We start from the raw sequence: 17,228 nt of genomic DNA, 5'->3' as shown, positions 1-17,228 counted from the left end.
TCTTGCTTTACCATTGTGTGCCTCTGCCTGCATGTGGAATCAACATCTGGTTGAGAAAGACAGGGATCTCTTTGTGCATTCACTCTAGACAGTCACACAAAGGGAGTTGAGGTGTGTCCTGCATAGCCAGATGGCTCATCACCAGGCTGTTGGGTCTTCCTGAGCTAGAGTGGTGGGAGGAGTGGTCACCTGCACCTGAATTGGGCTGTGCCGGCCTCTCACTATGCAGCCTCCGCTCCCTTGGAGTGTGTTTGGAGCCTAGACCAGGAAGAACAATAACTTGTGCTCTACAAAGACAATCATTAGAAAAATGCCTACTTCAAAGGTCAAAAGGGGTATGAGTATTGGACCTAAAACCCCAAACTTTTAGAACACTTCTGGATCAAGAGGAACCTCTACCAAGTGGAAGAACTGAAGAGCTGTGAGGAGGAGCACTGTCCCTTTACTGTGTGTTGCTTTCCAGGGTTGGCCTGCAGTTGCTGCTTCGGCTTTGGAGAGGAAAAGGACTGGACCTTTGCGGTGTATCTTGCTTGTGAAGTTTCTCCAACGGCTTGTGTGTGTTTGCCTCCTGTTCAGAGATCTCAGGAACAGCCAAGACTTATCTGCAGCATCCCTAAACTCCACTGCTGGGAGTTCTGACCTGCCTTGTCGTGCCAAATTAATTTCTGGAACCTTTGAGGCTGTTCCTGCTGTAAAGACCTGCTTGAAATTATCAAAATCAACGCATCGCCCTTCCAGTGTCTGTTTTTCCGATACAGCACCACCGTGCAGAAGAAATTTCCATGCACTGCTGCCATGAGGCCAAAGAAATCGACGCAGCCCGTGTAAGCGGCTGAAGAAACTGCTGCAGCCGGAGTTTAACACAGCGTGTCTCTGAAGTCCGAGACCCCGGCACTCCAGCAGGCCCTGCTGTACGGCTTGAAGAATACACGCATTGCGGAACCGAGGCCTAAGAAATCGACGCAGCAACCTGTTTTGCCGCTGTCGCATTGACCTCCAGAACATCCGGATTTTTCAGTCCCTTCACCTGCAGACCAGAACCGTCTTGGATGTCTATGCACCGATCCCCCTTACAGTCCAGATTTGATACAACACTTCTCTTGCGTGCAGAAGAACTGATGCATCGCCTCCACGTGGACTAAAAAACCAACGCATCACTGTGTTTTCGGACGCTTCCCTCCTATGGGGCTGTTTTGCATTGTGGATTTTGATGCATCCGAGTCACTTCGTGTAAAATCACTGGATCTATGGAGTTCTATGGAAAGAATTACTTGAAACCTATAAAAAGTCATACTTTGTGTTCTGTATGTTGCATTTTTGTCGTTTTGGTCTTTAGTTTAAATAAGATAATTTATTTTTATAAACTACTGTGGTGTCCATTTTTTGTGTTTTCACAGTGTTACTGTGTGTGTTATGTACAAATACTTTACACATTGCCTATGAGATAAGCCTGACTCCTCGTGCCAAGCTACCAAGGGGATAAGCAGGGGTTATCTGGGTGTGTAGCTCACTTATCCGGACTAGAAGGAAGGGTCCCTACTTGGACAGGGTGCAAGCCACTACCAACTAGAAACACCCATTTCTAACATATTCAAGTATAGAAGTGAACAATTCTATGGTAGAAATTGACCCCCAAACCTTTTGGCTTGCGCTATAGGAAGTAATAAGGCTCCAAAGCATGTAAAGTTGCTGGGGTAAGTTTGCTGATCCCACGAGCATCCTCGATCTTGTCAGCCAGTCAACTCCCAAGCAGCTGTCAGGAGAGTTATCATCATAATACAGGAGCAAGTCATAGGGAGGAAGGAAGAAGGGAATGGAGGGACCAACAGGTCCAGGTTGATAGGTTTTGGGAAGTACATGGCAAGGGAGAAACAGATATGTATAAACAGGACAGAAAAGACACTGTACTTATTTGTGTATGCAAAAATTAAAACATATGTGATACAGCCACTGCCAAAAACTGAAATCACAAGACCATAGTCATAGCTTACAGTATGAACTACATTTGTGGCAGTTCTATAAAAATATGAGGAAGAAAACATTTTTTCCTAAGAAATCTGCCTCTGCCCAATGCTGTTGTTGCTGAATACCAAGACTGTTGAGTCTTGAATCCATCTCATGCTTCTTTCTTCCACCACCCAATACTTCCTGTCACGTTAGCGCAATCTTGCAGTTTCTGTTTCATCCCCACACTCTCTACTTATTTTTCACTTTTTTCCTATCGTTCTGTTGCTCCTTTTTCCTCCCTTTTCAGCCTTTCACAACTATGATGAAAAAAATAAGTCTTGTTCCCTAGAAAGGAGAGCTGGTGCCTACCTCTTGCAACAAGCTGTGAAAATTACACACTGAGAAAATAATTAGCATAATCTAAATGGAAAAAAAGAATGGAGGCTATCACATCTAACTGCTGAAGTAAGGCCTCAGTGTCTAATGCTAACACAATCACTGATCAAATGAGGCTCTAACCGCCTCCTGTCACAACACACAGAGATGCAAGTAGGACTAGTAAACTATGCTTTAATCTAGTGTGTTCTCTTGTTTTATCTAGTGTAATTTACCGCATTACACCACTGTTGCTGATTCCAATTTTGTCATCTAGTTCCACTTCCTGCAAGCTGTTATTAGTGAAAAACAGGACTCTAACAATTTAAGACCCGGACCCGCCAGAAGTCTGGGTGATGCCTACCTTTGGCTGGCATTGCACTGATGATGTGATCTGCTTTCACACTTCCATCTGGCAACATGACCTGGTGAAAAGGAAGCACACACTTATGAAGGCTGTGTTATAACAGTACACAACCATAACCTACAGACAGAAGTCACTAGCCACATCCCAGCTGTCCAAAATAATATTCCTTCCACTAGAGCAGGTCCAAACTGGGGAATAATGTATTCACCTTCAGTTCACTTTTTGCTCGGTTTGTGCTATACAGATTTTAAGCAATTGTCAGAGGGAAAGATGACAAATGAAAAACAGATCTTAGAGGTTAAATGGGAAACAGTGTATAGAGATGAAACAGTAAACAAGAGAATGAGGTGAATGAGTGGCTGGTCAACTGTAGCTAACCCCAGTTAAAAACAATTTAGGTCTACACATATATAGCTTGCAGGAGCATAACTCTACTTTAAGGATAAGGTGACCTTCCGCTATCAATAGCAATTAATCCATTTGTAATACATCCCAAAAGTCCATGCCATCAAGACCACTAAAAAAATCAAACACAGATTGTTAGAAATTAGGGTCTCTAGTTGGCAGGTTGTTACCTTGTCCAAGTAAGGACCCTTCTTCCTAGTCAGGGTAAGGTGGATACACTACTGAAATGACCCCCACTCACCCCTTTCGTAGCTTGGCACGAGCAGACAGGCTTATCTCAGAGGCAGTGAGTAAAGCATTTGCACATATACAGCAGTAATATAGTGAAAACACTACAAAAAGACACCACACCAGTTTTAGGAAAATATTCAATATATTATCTGTGCAAAAACAATACAAATCAACCATACAGTTATTAGAAATATCAAAAAGCAAAAATAGACTTAAAATACAGTTCCTTGTAGTCAATAGATCTGTCTTGGGCTATCATGGAGCTGTGAACAACAAATCAAAACAGTTCTGGCTGACCGCGGCGTAGCGGGTCCTCGACGGTGTCGAGAAGACCCACAAAACAGTACCTTTAGAATTGCAGGGCGTCAGAGATCATGGGGTGAGCTCCGAAGAGCCAGCGTCGGCAGGCGTCAGTTCTGGAGGTCGTGCAGGAGTTGTCAGACCCTTGAAGTCACACTCGTTGCAGATCGAACTCCGAGCGGTTGAAGTAAGGAGCGCTGGCATCGAGGCTGAGGTGGGAAGTGTAGCGTTGCGGTGCCCTCAGGTCGCTGTGGAGGCAGAGGCTTGGTGGAAGTCGTCCAGCAATGTCAGTGAGACCAAGACTGCGTTGCGAAGTGATGCGTTGCTCATCACGGTGTAGGCAGGTTACGGTGCAAGCAGTGTCGTCGTCGTTGCTGAAGCGCGGTCAACGGCTGACGAACTGGAGTCGATTGCGCCGGCGTCGGTAAGTCAAGGCTGTGGTGCAGAATTAGGGTGGTGCGTCATGTAACTTACGAGCGGTGCCCTCGACCTACTGTGCAAGCAGCGGTGTCGATGTCGGCGTGGAGCATCGTCGTCAGGGATACCAGGGCGACGGTGTGAAGCGAGGCGGTGCAAAGTGCGGTGCCCACAGGTCGCGGTGCAAGCAGTGGCTCTGCGACGGCATCGAGCATCATCGCCGGAGAAACCAGGGTTGCGGTGCAAGTGCAGTGGTGCCCTCTGCAGTGCCTTCAGGACACGGAGTCGGAGACGGAGTTGAGTTGCTTTTTCTTCTGTTGCAACACAAAACACACAGTTCCCAGTGTAGGTAGCAGATGAACTTGAAGTCTTTGCTGTTTCTAAGACTTCTTGAGCAGGGGGCAAGCTCTACCTCAAGGCCTTGGAGAAACTCCAAAAAAGATGTTGCAGAAAGTTCAGTCCAGCCCTTTTTCTGCCCAAGACAGAAGCAGCCACTGCAAGCCAACACAGCAAGGCCCACAGCAAAGTGGTAGTTCCTCCTCAAAGCTTCTCCAGCTTTTCTTCTTGGTGGGTTCCTTGATCCTAAATAGTACTAAAGATCTGGGGTCTGGGCTCCAATATTTATACTCCATTTCCCTTTGTTCTCTTGTGGCAGAGAGTCTCTGTAGCTTAGTCCAAACCAGTGCTGTCCTCTCTGTTCCAGCTTGCTGACAGGGGGTGGAGACAGCATTGTGTAAGGCAGACTAGACCTATTCAGGTACCAGGAAATCTCCTCCCACATCTCTAAATGCAGCCCAGGTCTATTCAGCCCAGCCTGGACTCATACAGGAAAGGAAAAGGCAGGACACACCACAACCCCTCCCCAGTGGCTGTCTACAACGAATGCACTTCGCCAGCCCCTGTCACTCCAAAGCAAGACAGTCAATCCACACCCCGGCAGAGGCACACAGGATGATTAAGCGAGAAAATGCCTACTTTCTTAAAGTGCCATTTTCAAACACACAATTTAAAAACCATTATTACTAAACAATGTATTTTTAAATTCTGAGTTCTGGCATACTAAACTCAATTTTCCCACTTGAAAGTTATGCTTGTAAGATGTTACAAAGCAACTCCCATTCATTCCTATGTGACAGATAGCCTTTCAATAATGAAAACTGAAATACACTGTAGGGGGGGGGTACCATGGGCCGTCCTGAGAGGTGCCTTAAATGTAAGAAAAGGGAAGGTTTGGGGCCTGGAAAGTGGGTGCACTTACTAGATTGACATGGCAGTCACAAACTGCGCGCTGACACTGCAGTAGCAGGTCTGAGATGCACTTACATGGCTACTTCTGTGGGTGGCACAACCAGTGCTGCAGGCCCAATATTAGCATTTGATTTACAGGCCCTAGGCACACCTAGTGCCCTTTACTAGGGACGTAGCAGTAAATCAAATAGCCAATCATGGAAAGATCAATCCATAGCACAATTTACCTTAGCAGCACTTGCACTTTAACACTGATTAGAAGCGAGAAAGTGGGCAGAGACATTAAACCAGCAAAAACAGAGTCAAAACCAGGAGGTCAGAAAAGAAAGACAGGGGGAAACACGACTAAAGATATCAGGTCTAACAGAGATGCTTCTGCAACAATCATCCCTATCTGTCCCGGATGACACAAACAAGAGACCCACATACTCTTGATTTTAAATTTCAATATATTAAGCTCTCTAGGAACCACGTTTTCTGCATCATCACAGAACTGACTGATTTTCTTCTTTAAGATCTGAAATGAATGGAATGGCTATAAAGTGAGATGCTTAACACTGCAAATATTAGGGTAATGTGCACAGCATCTAATAGAAGAGGAAAATACTCTCTGCTTTAACAACACTAGCCATAACTGATCTTCTGTCCCCGAGCTATGCTTTTTCCTACCTTCCAACCATTGTCTGATGTTCTCTCCAATCCAGTTAAGGGAGAGTCCTTATGAATTTCTACTCCACGCTGCCATAGGAAATCTTCCATGATTTCTGGCAAGGTCTGCATGCCATTTCGAAGCGACCACTGGCTCCAACTCTCTTCCTTGGCCCTGCGTATCAGGCTGGAGTCCTGCTGGGACATCTTTCCTTCAGGTAGTGAAAAGAGCAAATGAGGTAGTTTGTTAAGGGAACAGTGGCAGAAAAGTTTGATTAATAAAGAAGCAATGGTGTATGCAATACTGCAAAAATTATCAGAAGTAAAAAAAAAGAAACTTGAAAAGAAGGAGCAGGATGAGCACATTCAATTTCTCCAAATAATTGGACGTTTCCTGAAAATATCATCATTTTAGCAAAATATTGGATGTGTCTTGCAGAAAAATCAGGAAGACATCTGGTGACAAGAATTGAAATACTCTTCAGTGACAACCACGAGGAGATGTTAAAACCTAAACTCTTCAAGCAGGTCCCACTTCTGCCATAACAAACTAGACCTTGGATTGAAAGATTGAATGATCTTGTGTTAAGGGAGTATCCAAGCCACCAACGGATTATGGGACACAAAACCTATCCACTGCTCTGCACCCAGTACATGGGTAAATGTATACGCACAAACACAAACCACTCCCACCTCTGCAAGTTCCACCTAAGAGTAGAACACATGCCATGCGCATTTTTACCACTAAAGAATCTGTATTGTTGTATTTATCTTATAACATTTTCATGCTGGGAATAACATAGGCACTGATTACGAGTCCTGCAGTCTTGCGACCGCCAGACTTGTGATGACGCAGGGGTGGCGGTCCACCGCTTTGCTGATTATGGCTTTCAAAGTCTTATCAGTGGTGCACCGCCGGCTGGAACAAAGGGGGACATCACCGTCCATGCCGTGCTGGAATTTTTTTGTCGTCCCCATTGTGCCGCCTTTTTTCCAGGCACCGCCATAGGAAAGGCAGAGGACCGCCAACCGGATTACGAGTTGAACTTGTGTCACATGAGTTCAACTCGCAATATGACCGGCGGTCCTTGCGCAGGATTGGCACAGTGGAAGCCAGAGCCAGACCATAGCAGGCACCGGGTAATTTCCTGGTGGGCCGCCAGGGTGGGGGCCAGTTTTAGACCCCTAAGGGGCTGTTTTTGTTACCAGGGGCATAATGTCAGCCCCCTGCAACAAAAGCGGCAGGGGTGAGAAGGGAGTTGTGCTTTTCACTGGTATCCCCCCTGGGCTTGGCCGAGCTGTTTGCTAGGGACGGTTTTGGTTCCCAGTCTGGCCATGGTGGAGGCGGCATTGCACCAGGCCTGCTGCGCCAAACTTGTATTCAGGTCCACAGATCTTTAGATGAGTGGCAACAAATTTTTTTCACAACCTGGGAAATGTTGGTGTACCCTAATTTGCTGTGTCTCACACTACTTTTCAATATATTCATCTTCCTAAAAAAACGACATGCCTCTAGAGACTTCCATAAGGCCACCCTTTTGGCAAGCCTGCATCGCATTCCTAAAGTGTGTGTTTTCTACCACTCACTGTTATGGGATCGCCCTCAAACATCTGGCCTCACCCTCATCCACAAGCCAACTGGTTGAGAGGTATGCAGACATATTTTTATCTTACCGAGCAGCCGCAGCCCATACAGGTAAGAGTGGTAGGGCGGTGGGGACGGGTGGGGGTGGATTTTGATGGACAATGGCCAGGGAAAATTAAATAAAGAATTAATTTGCCCTGGTCATCGTCCGTCCAATTCCCACCTCACCCGGCCCCATCGCTCTTACCTGTATGGGCCGCAGCTATTACCAAGTGTCCTTAAAGAAGGCAATAAGACCATTATCTATACTTGCCTTTTCTGGAGAGCTGCCCAATCCTAACACCTGCCCCGTTTGGGCCCCATGCAGCCTCAAAGCACTCAGCCTGCCGGCATCCCTTAACACATATTGTTAATTAATCAAAATTACAATACAGAGCACAGCACCAAGGTAATTTAAAACAGACTTGGTTGTCAGTTAGATTTAATGATACACCAAGGAAAATCAAAAATGGACAGGGTAATATAGTCCTAAGTATGAATCCAAATTGGATAAGTTCTTAACTCGTTGACATATAGTTGGAGCGTAGGTGCAGACAGCCGACACATGTTTTGTCGTGTAGACAACTTTTTTTTTTTTGACGTTTCTCAAGTGTGAGAGTGACACTTATGTAAGCTTGGGACCGTATTGCTCGTTGTGATAAACTTCGGAGAAGTAAGAAGGGAGTGCAATGTACACGGGCTGCCGCCCATCCATTATGGACACCGACCTTTTTAAACGTAGTCCTATGATTATAGTCTAATTTATCACAACAAGCAATACGGTCCCAAGCTTACATAAGTGTCACTCTCACACTTGAAGGACAACGTCAGAACTTGGAATATTATCCACTTTACCCAGGATAATTTCGGAGCTTGGGCTGTCTTAACACCCAATATACCAATGGGATTTTGGATCCTTTTTGAGTTCAACAATCACAGACATATTAGTTACAGTTCGAGCCTTGACAAAGTTGTCTACCTGACGAAACACGTGTCGGCTGTCTGCACCTACGCTCCAACTACGAGTCAACGAGTCAAGAACTTATCTAATTTTGTATTCATACTTTGGACTATATTACTCTGTCCATTTTTGTTTTTCCTTGGTGCATCATTAAATCTAACTGACAACCGAGTCAGTTTTAAATTACCTTGGTGCTTTGCTCTGTATTGTAATTTTGATTATATGAGTATATGGAAAATTTCATTTTCCTATACAGAGTAAATCTGTTTTGGTGGCACTGTGTTTTCATTGAGCACGCTCTTACACTAGCTATCTATTAATTGCAAAAATAACCGAGGTGCTGACCGTCCTTCTGCTACCACTGCCATCTGTTTCTAGTGCACATTGTTAATTACTTGCCTGCATGGTGAATATACAATAATTGTTATGCCACTATTTATGTCTATAGTAATCTAGTACTTGATGAACTGTGGTTTGAGCAAAGTAGACTGTATAATACATCCTTACTTACCAAACATGTCTCCTAAACTGAAGCATGAGGTTAAAAGGGTTTATACAAGCAAAAGCCGCAGGAAAAAGCTTCCATTAGATAGTTCCTTGGTCAAGCTGCCTTTTCTGAAGCTTCACGCTTACAGGCTCACAAAACAATTCAGCAAAAGCAGAATCCTTTACCCTGAGCCTAATGGGCTTCTTAAGGTATGCTTAGTCTATAGCAGGGGTCTCCAACAGGTCGATCGCGAGCTACCGGTAGCTCGCCGACCCTCTGAGAGTAGCTTGCGCTGCTATTTAATTTTTGAGACGTCATTTACAATTTTATTTTGTATCCCGTCATTTTCTTTCACAACTTTCAGCCCTTTTCCACAACTAAACAGCCCATGCCCGCCCTCACAGAAACCAGCTGCTCTGATTGGCTGTAGTGAGCTTAGCTGGGGCGGGCGGGCTGAAGACGTGATGTTTTTCCTCCTACTAACGCGCCACCTGCCGTTTCCAGGCTGGCACCGCGCTTCCCATCATCTTCCACTCCACTGACTTCACTTGGGTCTCCCGGAGCAGCTCTGAGATAAGAGGGGCCCCTGACCCTGCATGAGCCGAGTCGCCGGGTAAAAGCACCCAGTGCTTGCAAGGCCTTTTGATTTTAGCGTGGCCTGCCACTGCACTTTAGATCTGCCGTCAGTAAAAAAGCGCAGTGGCAGGCAACGTTTAAAATTAAAATTCCTTTCAGGCACTAACTGGGGCTGGGCCGATATTCAGTGGCGTAGCTAGGGTGGGGCGGTGGGGGCGGCCCGCCCCAGGCGGCACTATTTTGGGGGCGGACAAAGGCCTTCAGATAAGGCTCGGCTTGCTTTCGTGGACATTCGGGGACGGGCAGAGAAGGAATAGGACTCGGGCAATGTCCTCTTCTTTTTTGTGCTGGCAGCTGTCCCCCCCTCTCTTCCTATTATTCTCTCTCTTTCTGTCTTGCTTCTCACTTACTGAAAACCGTGACTTTAAGAAACGGTTCACAACCTCTTTCCTTCTTTCATTTAGTTGCTTCCCTGTGAAATGGATCCAAAAAAGAAAAACACTCTTGCGAGAATTGCCCTTTTTCTGACATTTTTCTATTCCAAAGTGCAGCGGGATGGAGAGAAACAGAAGGTTTTAAATATGAAAAATAAATACATAACTAAATAAAGCAAGACAGAGGGGCCAGATTGGTTTTATTTACATCCAAATACATCAGCATCACTTTACAGAGTTTGCCAGTGAAGCGCTACTTTTGTTTTCTCGTCTTTCTTTGAACAGCATTGTTGTCCCCAGGTGGGAACGTGTACCATTCCTGGAGGACCTGCAATACCTGGTTGATGGGTGGATTGGAAAACACAATGTGTACCATGACTCTGTGTTTATGGATGTGGTCTTTTTAAACCATACTGCTTACGTTTTGTAAGGATATAAGCAATGGACATTGAAACGGTTCCCTTCAGGGCCCTCTAGTCATGTCCTTAACTTTTCAGGTAAAACCACTCACTGATTTCTGAATAGTCAGTGAGAGATCGTTAAGGTAACCATGTTATTTCTGCTTACATTTCACATGCTTTGTTTACTTAATCTTGCATTCCCTATGAGTGGTTGCTTTAACTTTTATTTTTTGGCAGCATATTACTCTTATCAAGTGCATAATTTGAATTGAGCCACATCCAAGTGTTTATAGCTGGCACAATTAGGTTATAGCTGAAGGCAGTGCGAGTTTCTCTCAGTGGGGAAGTATGGTGTTCAGTGGGGGAGAGGATGTGGCACTATGGCCAGAGCTGTCGAATTTGGAACTGGGGAACCGGGTTCAGCCTTCATGACCAGTCCACCAGACCACTCTACTGAGGGAGCACATTCCCATGCTAGAGCTTAGAAATCCCCACTAGACCAATCTAGACAGGAACTCTATAGTATTTTGTTCAAACCACAGTATGGGCTCTGAAGAAATTAGGCTTAAAATCAATGAAATTGGGCGTAGGGGGGTCTCTCGGAAAAATGTGCGAGTTGCTTGGGGTTTAGTAGCTCACGACGAATTTCACTGACCAGAAGTAGCTCTCACTACACAAAAGGTTGGAGACCACTGGTCTATAGGGTTTATAAGAATCAGGGCTACCCTTTCCAAATGGTGAGGTTCACTGACTACTTACAGCACCATTTGAGCAGACCATGGTAGCACTATCTTCTACAGAAGAATTTTCTTTTTTTCGTTTAAACGACGACTCTTCTCCCAGATGTCTGGATAAGGTAAATAGATCACCTCCTCAAACTGAAATGCCAAATAAAGTTTAAAGGTTGCACGAAAACCAGGCCATCACGTTTTTAGGGGGATAAATAACAAACCATGAGGCCAGAAAAGAAGTGGTAGAGTATGAATGTACAAAACAATAATTCAGTCAAACATCAGTCTTGAGAGTGGTGAGAACACATTGCAGGCAAGCTTGGTGACGATAAAACAGTATCCCATTGCATGTTGGACTGGCAGGCTGGCACATAAAGGGTTACTGACTGAGAAAAGATGTTGATGGATGACAAATGCAGATTTGTGAACTAAAGAGAGGAATTGCCGAGGTGCTTTTTGTGTACCATGGGTCAGTCCATGGGTCAGTCCTGCATGATTTCTGTAGGGAAGTAGGGGCATGGGAGGGTTGAAATGGTACAGATGAAAAGGATTAGGACTTCTCTTTTAGAGGACTGAGGAAATATTAAAGGAGGTCCTGGAAAATGCTGTTGCTAAGGCCCAGTTAGCTAACATCATGTGTATCATTCAGGGTCTTCACAAAGTGTGGCAGGATGTAAAAGTGGATCTTGCTTATATTGAACTATCTATAGACGTTGAATGAGGTGGAGAGTCACATTCCCGTTGTTATAGGTGGCAACTCTTGGTATGTGTTCTTAGGATGTTAATACGCGTTAGGAGTCTTGATGTACATTAAAAAGGCCTGTATTTCTGTGTTTAAGAGCATTCAATTTGCACAAGTTTGTATTAGGCCTTAAAATGAGGGTGTTCTTTTAACACAAGTTCTCAATTTGGTTGATCGGAGTTGGTAGAATAGTACTCTGGCTGTGTGTGTGCAAGCTACCAAATGCTTTTTGCTCCACACTGCTCTACTTGAAGGAAACAAAGCACTTGTGCACTGCTCAATGTTGACCACAGATGATCAGACAAAAGTGTGCCATTATTGTCAACAGCTGTTGTAAAATCGGTTAGGATGATGGTGGAGAATAGAGGGCTGTGATGCACAAAAGCCAATACTTGAGAGAGTGAAAGGAGTCCCAGCGATTAGCATTCATCGGGCACCCAATTTTATGGAACGGAAGAGTATTTTCATGGTGAGGCATGGAAAATAGCCTTTGTAGGATTTGGAAGGAGAAAGGTCAGCAGCATATGGAGGAGATTGTGGGATGGCATTTTCAGACTGGTTGCATCCCATTAGAATCATGGAATATTGATGCCACAGGGATTGGTTGAAGAAGAAAGGTAGAGACTGTGCAGTAGGTAGCGGGTTTTAACAAGCAACTAAAAACATTAATGGAGCTTCAATCTTAAAACTGTTAGCGAGTGAGTGCAAAGGAAGGGGGAGCGGGTAGGAGATTTAAGGATTAACTTGCTATTGAGGAAAGAGGAAGTAGCAGAGCAGTGTAATGGACTGTAGAGGGACTCTCTATGGGAACTGCAAACCTCCCAGTTTCTAAAGCTCTGCTTCCTTTCAGAAGCCATGCCACCAAGATGGCTACAGCTATACATTAAAAAACGATCAACTTGAACTCGTATCCATCCAGATTATCTCACCTCCACTGAGGGCCATTCCCAATATAACGGAGCGTCTCTTCTGCTCTGCCTCGTAGAGCATGGGGAAGCATGAGCGCACACTGAGAGCTCGACTATCTCCGGCGAAGACTCCTCTGCACAGGCTGTCTACTGCAATATCCGCTAACTGAGTAAGATGCAAAGAATGTAATGAGAATGAGAAAAATGAAGATAATGACTGAATTACACCTTTTCTTCATTAAATGAAAATACTGTGACTGCAGATTTAGATCAGCTCAGTGAACTCTGGGTAGAATTTAATCCTGATAAGAACTGTTCATTTCTACAATTATAGATTGAGTTACTGTTTATAAGATTATAAGGCATAGTTTTTTAAATAAAAGAAAAACAAGGTTTCCTATTAAAGATTTATGCAGAATATCTCTTTGACTGTGAAGTATATGAGTGGTTTCAATAGGCACATGGTTAATTAAAAGAGGGGAGATGGCTATAAAAGCCCAGCAGGTAAAAGAGGAAGGTTGAGGTTTTATGTTTTCTCATGGATATTAAAATGGACCACACATTAAATAACATTTGTTTGTGTTAAAAATACATTACGGGATAGCAGGCAATAATATTGGTGGCCAATCCAGCACATCAACAAGATAAAAAGACTAACTTACTTTAGTTACTTTGAAGGTGCAAAAGTGTTTGAAGAATGGTAACCAACCAAGACATGCCTCTAATAGAAACAGTACTCATTTTCAATGTTTGTTTAGTCTTGCCTATGAAAATGTAAAAGATATTCCCAAACTTCTGATATCTCCGGTATGGGGACATCAACCTTTCAACATATTTGGGCCGTTGTTTATACTTCCACTTCTCAAAACTCTTAGTATCAAATGGAAACCTTCTTCTTTGAGCACAATAGATAAACCTTGTCTAATAGAAAATGTATAGATCAGTAAAACATTCTTCACTTTAAAATACAACGCTACTATAACCAGAGTTAACAGATATTAACATACATAATATTAACACCAATTGATCAACATCTACTATTAAAATATGCACAATTTGATATACTGAGAAACCATCTTTTACGCAATCAATATCTGTCTTTAGTGGGCACTTAAAAATCATCTTAAAATAAAAGTACTCTAAATTGCAAAGTCCACACATCCTTCCTAGAAAATGCTTCTACAAATTATACATAAAGACAGTAAGATTGTATACAGCAGAGTGCAATACCTGAGCTCTAAAATACTGATCCTCTTTCTTAAATCTGCTGTGGTTCATGTTATAATCCCTTTTTGGTCAATCTGCTATAAATAAATCATGCAAAGCACAGAAATCTACAAATGGCAAAATCCACTTGTGTCCAAATATATTATTTACATTCCTCGGAGTATATGCTTAGATTCCTTAATTTCTCAATATGTTAATCAGTCATTTCTTTTTAAGTCCATGATAACTTGTACACAAAAAACAAAGTGAGCTTTAATTTCCCTGATGTTCTTACAGTGATGGTAATAGGTTAAAGGCATAGAAACCATATATATTATATTTGTCAACAAAATTGAGAAATCCAAACAATTGCCCTACCAAGCTAACACTTTTCCTCAAACCTGTATAGAGTGGTGAATCTGATATACCATACCTCTTCGTTTCTAGGACTCTGGGTTCGGTGTCTATACAACTATATGAAGTTACTTGCCAGAATTTCTGTGAATCTCTGCTTTTAGCTGTCTCCAGCTACTTTTGCCACTGTTGATGCATCTATCTGTTTTTTATCTTATCTTGGAAAAGCATGAATATTTCCTTTCCAGGAGGAACACATTATCATTGAATTCCCTTTTGCACGAAGAAGCCTTTCTTAAAGGGCCAGACACTCATTATTGCACCAAGGTCTCAGATACAGTAGTCACAACATGTAAGGGTTTTCTGACAAAGAATGCTAACCTCTTGCTGGATTAATACTTATTAGACTCAGTAAAAGGTATGAAAAATTGCTCTAATATCAAGACAGTACAATTACATATGACTGGGATCGAGTCATTAGTAACAATAGAAGCCTAGTTAAGCCTTCTAGTGTTGTTTGCTGCTCTAATTTCACGACATCAGTGTGAGCCGCATGAGGATCTGTGCTAGTAATAAGTGCATTAATTTCCAGTCACAGTATCAAGGGCTCATGATTGCTCTCAGGTCCTGCCGCACTAACATATCTACTAATTCCATTGGTTCAATAAAATGCAATCACTATGACTTCAATGTAAGATGGAGGTATATGTATACTGTGTTGGTGTACCCATGTGAAATGTACCTCTGCAGGCACGCAAGCTATTTTAGAGATTCAGAGTGACTAACTGGTTGGCTAATTTTCATGATGCTTTTGATAGGAGAAATAATTATTTGTGCAATCCCCATAACAAAAGTTTCTTTATCAAGGAGGTGCTGGATCACCTTTTAGGTCTCCAAAGTTCAGTTGAAATCTCAAGCTAAGAATTTCTGAAAATCATGGATCTGTCACAATGGAAGGTGCTTACTTAAGAATCTAACAAACACAAAGTGACTAGAGTTCTGCTTGGCAGCTCAATTATAAACATTAGAAAAAGTATTTTACATCCAGTTTTGAATACTAATATTAAACTACATGTGAAAAATTAGTGTTAGTAATTTTACACTATGAACTAAGGGGGTCATTACGATGGCGGTCGGTCAGACTGCCGACCAGCATTGTTTTGGGTAGGAACCGTCCAAAAATGAGTGGGGGGTCTCACCCTTCCTATTAAGATATGACCGACATGCAGGTGGTCTTAAAATGCCTTTTTCTACTATGGCTTCTGTCGCGGCCCAGGAAAAGGGCTGCAGCACAACCCACAGTAGAAAAAGGCACTTTTCAAACATCCATGCACTGTGTGGTGCCTGGCGCATGGTGCATGGATGTGCGACCATGGGCCACTAAGCAGTGGGCCCTGCTTGAGGCACCCAAAGTCAGTTTCAGTCTGCCTTTTCATGGCACCACCATGAAAACGCAGTCAGAAAGGGACATCCTAATCCCTACAGTGGTGCCTGTGTAGGCACTGTCTCCATTGTAAGGATTAGAGTCCGACCACTGCTACGACCCGCTCCTTGAGCTTGTCGGAGGCGGCGGTCTTTCCCCCAACATTATCGCTCCGACCACCAACATCGCAATGCGGCAGTCGGACCGATGCCCTAGATGTTGGATGCACCACCACCAATGACCTATCGGTGGTGGTCTGCCCAACATCATAATGAAGCCCTTAATTTTGAACGAAATATTTATTAATTTAAACATATGAACATTATATAAATATATTTAACTTTATTATAAAAATTCCCACCTAAAGTAAAATGTTTGTATTTACTTATCATGTATTAAAAAATACAAAAAGTTATGTCTAGAATAAGTTAATTTACTAGTTTTTAAAAATTCTATTTTTTAAATAAAAAAGTGATAAAATATTCTACCACAAAATGCTATTTTGTTTTCATTTATATATATATATATTTTTTTAACATTGTATTAACTCTACATTTGTTTTAAAAGTGAAGATGAATAAGAAAACAAGTTACTTACCTGTAACTACAGTTATCCAGTATTGGTATCTTTCATAGATTCACATGCCTGAATCATTCCCCGTCGCCGAGGCGGGAGTCCCCGGTAAATAAAGAAGTAGTGCCAAAAATGTCAGTAGTAGTAGTAGGCCCAAAGAAAAGGCCTAAAGGCTATATCTTAGCAGCCTATTTACCTCATTATGCAAAAGAACCAAGAATTTGGTAACAACCAATCAGACACCAGCACCCTTCTAGAACCCTCTCAGCAGAGCCAGTTCTCCTCAGATTTTCCTACCACAAGTGGGAAGTAAACGTCCCAAAATATAGAGAACTGACTCTACGGGGAGGAGGGTGGGTGCATGTGAATCTATGAAAGATACCAATACTGGATAACTGTAGCTACAGGTAAGTAACTTGTTTTCTTATCCAGTATTGAGGTATCTTTCATAGATTCACATGCCTCAATCAGAATAGCGAGCAGTATACCAAGTATACAGTCGTTTGCGGATGGTGGGAAACTAGTGCTGATACTCCCCAGTTGCATCCACAACTCGTCGACAAGAGGTATAAGAAAACAATCTTTAAATTCGAAACATGCAAGCTACAAAGAGAAAGCAGCATGTAATGCAATAACCTTGAAAATGAAACAAATCATTGTAAAACATTGCATTGTCATACTAAAAGATATCAACATATTACATGTGAAAAGTATGAAAAAGGTACCTGAAATTATCTCAAAGAAAAAGATGTCACAGGACAGCTTGTCCGACTGCTGCATCGTCTTGATGCGTAGATTGGAGGCAGTAATGTCTCGTAAAAGTGTGGAAATTTTTCCATGTCGCAGCACGGCAGATATTCTCCAGAGTCA

General features: G+C 43.0%; 1 protein-coding gene across 3 annotated transcripts in view; it reads right to left on the bottom strand.

The window, feature by feature from the left end:
• The window catches only part of PPOX (protoporphyrinogen oxidase), a 285,846-nt gene that overhangs the window by 144,990 nt on the left and 123,628 nt on the right, over positions 1-17,228 (bottom strand). For all 3 annotated transcript variants that reach the window (XM_085638560.1, XM_085638562.1, XM_085638561.1), the window contains exons 6-8: positions 12,824-12,968; positions 5,960-6,150; positions 2,687-2,747 (exon numbers count right to left, since the gene is read on the bottom strand). In XM_085638560.1, coding sequence (XP_085494686.1) covers positions 2,687-2,747; positions 5,960-6,150; positions 12,824-12,968 — 397 coding nt within the window. The remainder of the gene's footprint in view (positions 1-2,686; positions 2,748-5,959; positions 6,151-12,823; positions 12,969-17,228) is intronic.

The sequence above is a fragment of the Triturus cristatus genome, chromosome 12 (genome assembly GCF_964204655.1).
Source record: "Triturus cristatus chromosome 12, aTriCri1.1, whole genome shotgun sequence".
Taxonomy (NCBI): Eukaryota; Metazoa; Chordata; class Amphibia; order Caudata; family Salamandridae; genus Triturus; species Triturus cristatus.
The sequence above is the reverse complement of the archived record's forward strand: the minus strand, read 5'-3'. Positions and strand labels throughout refer to the sequence as shown.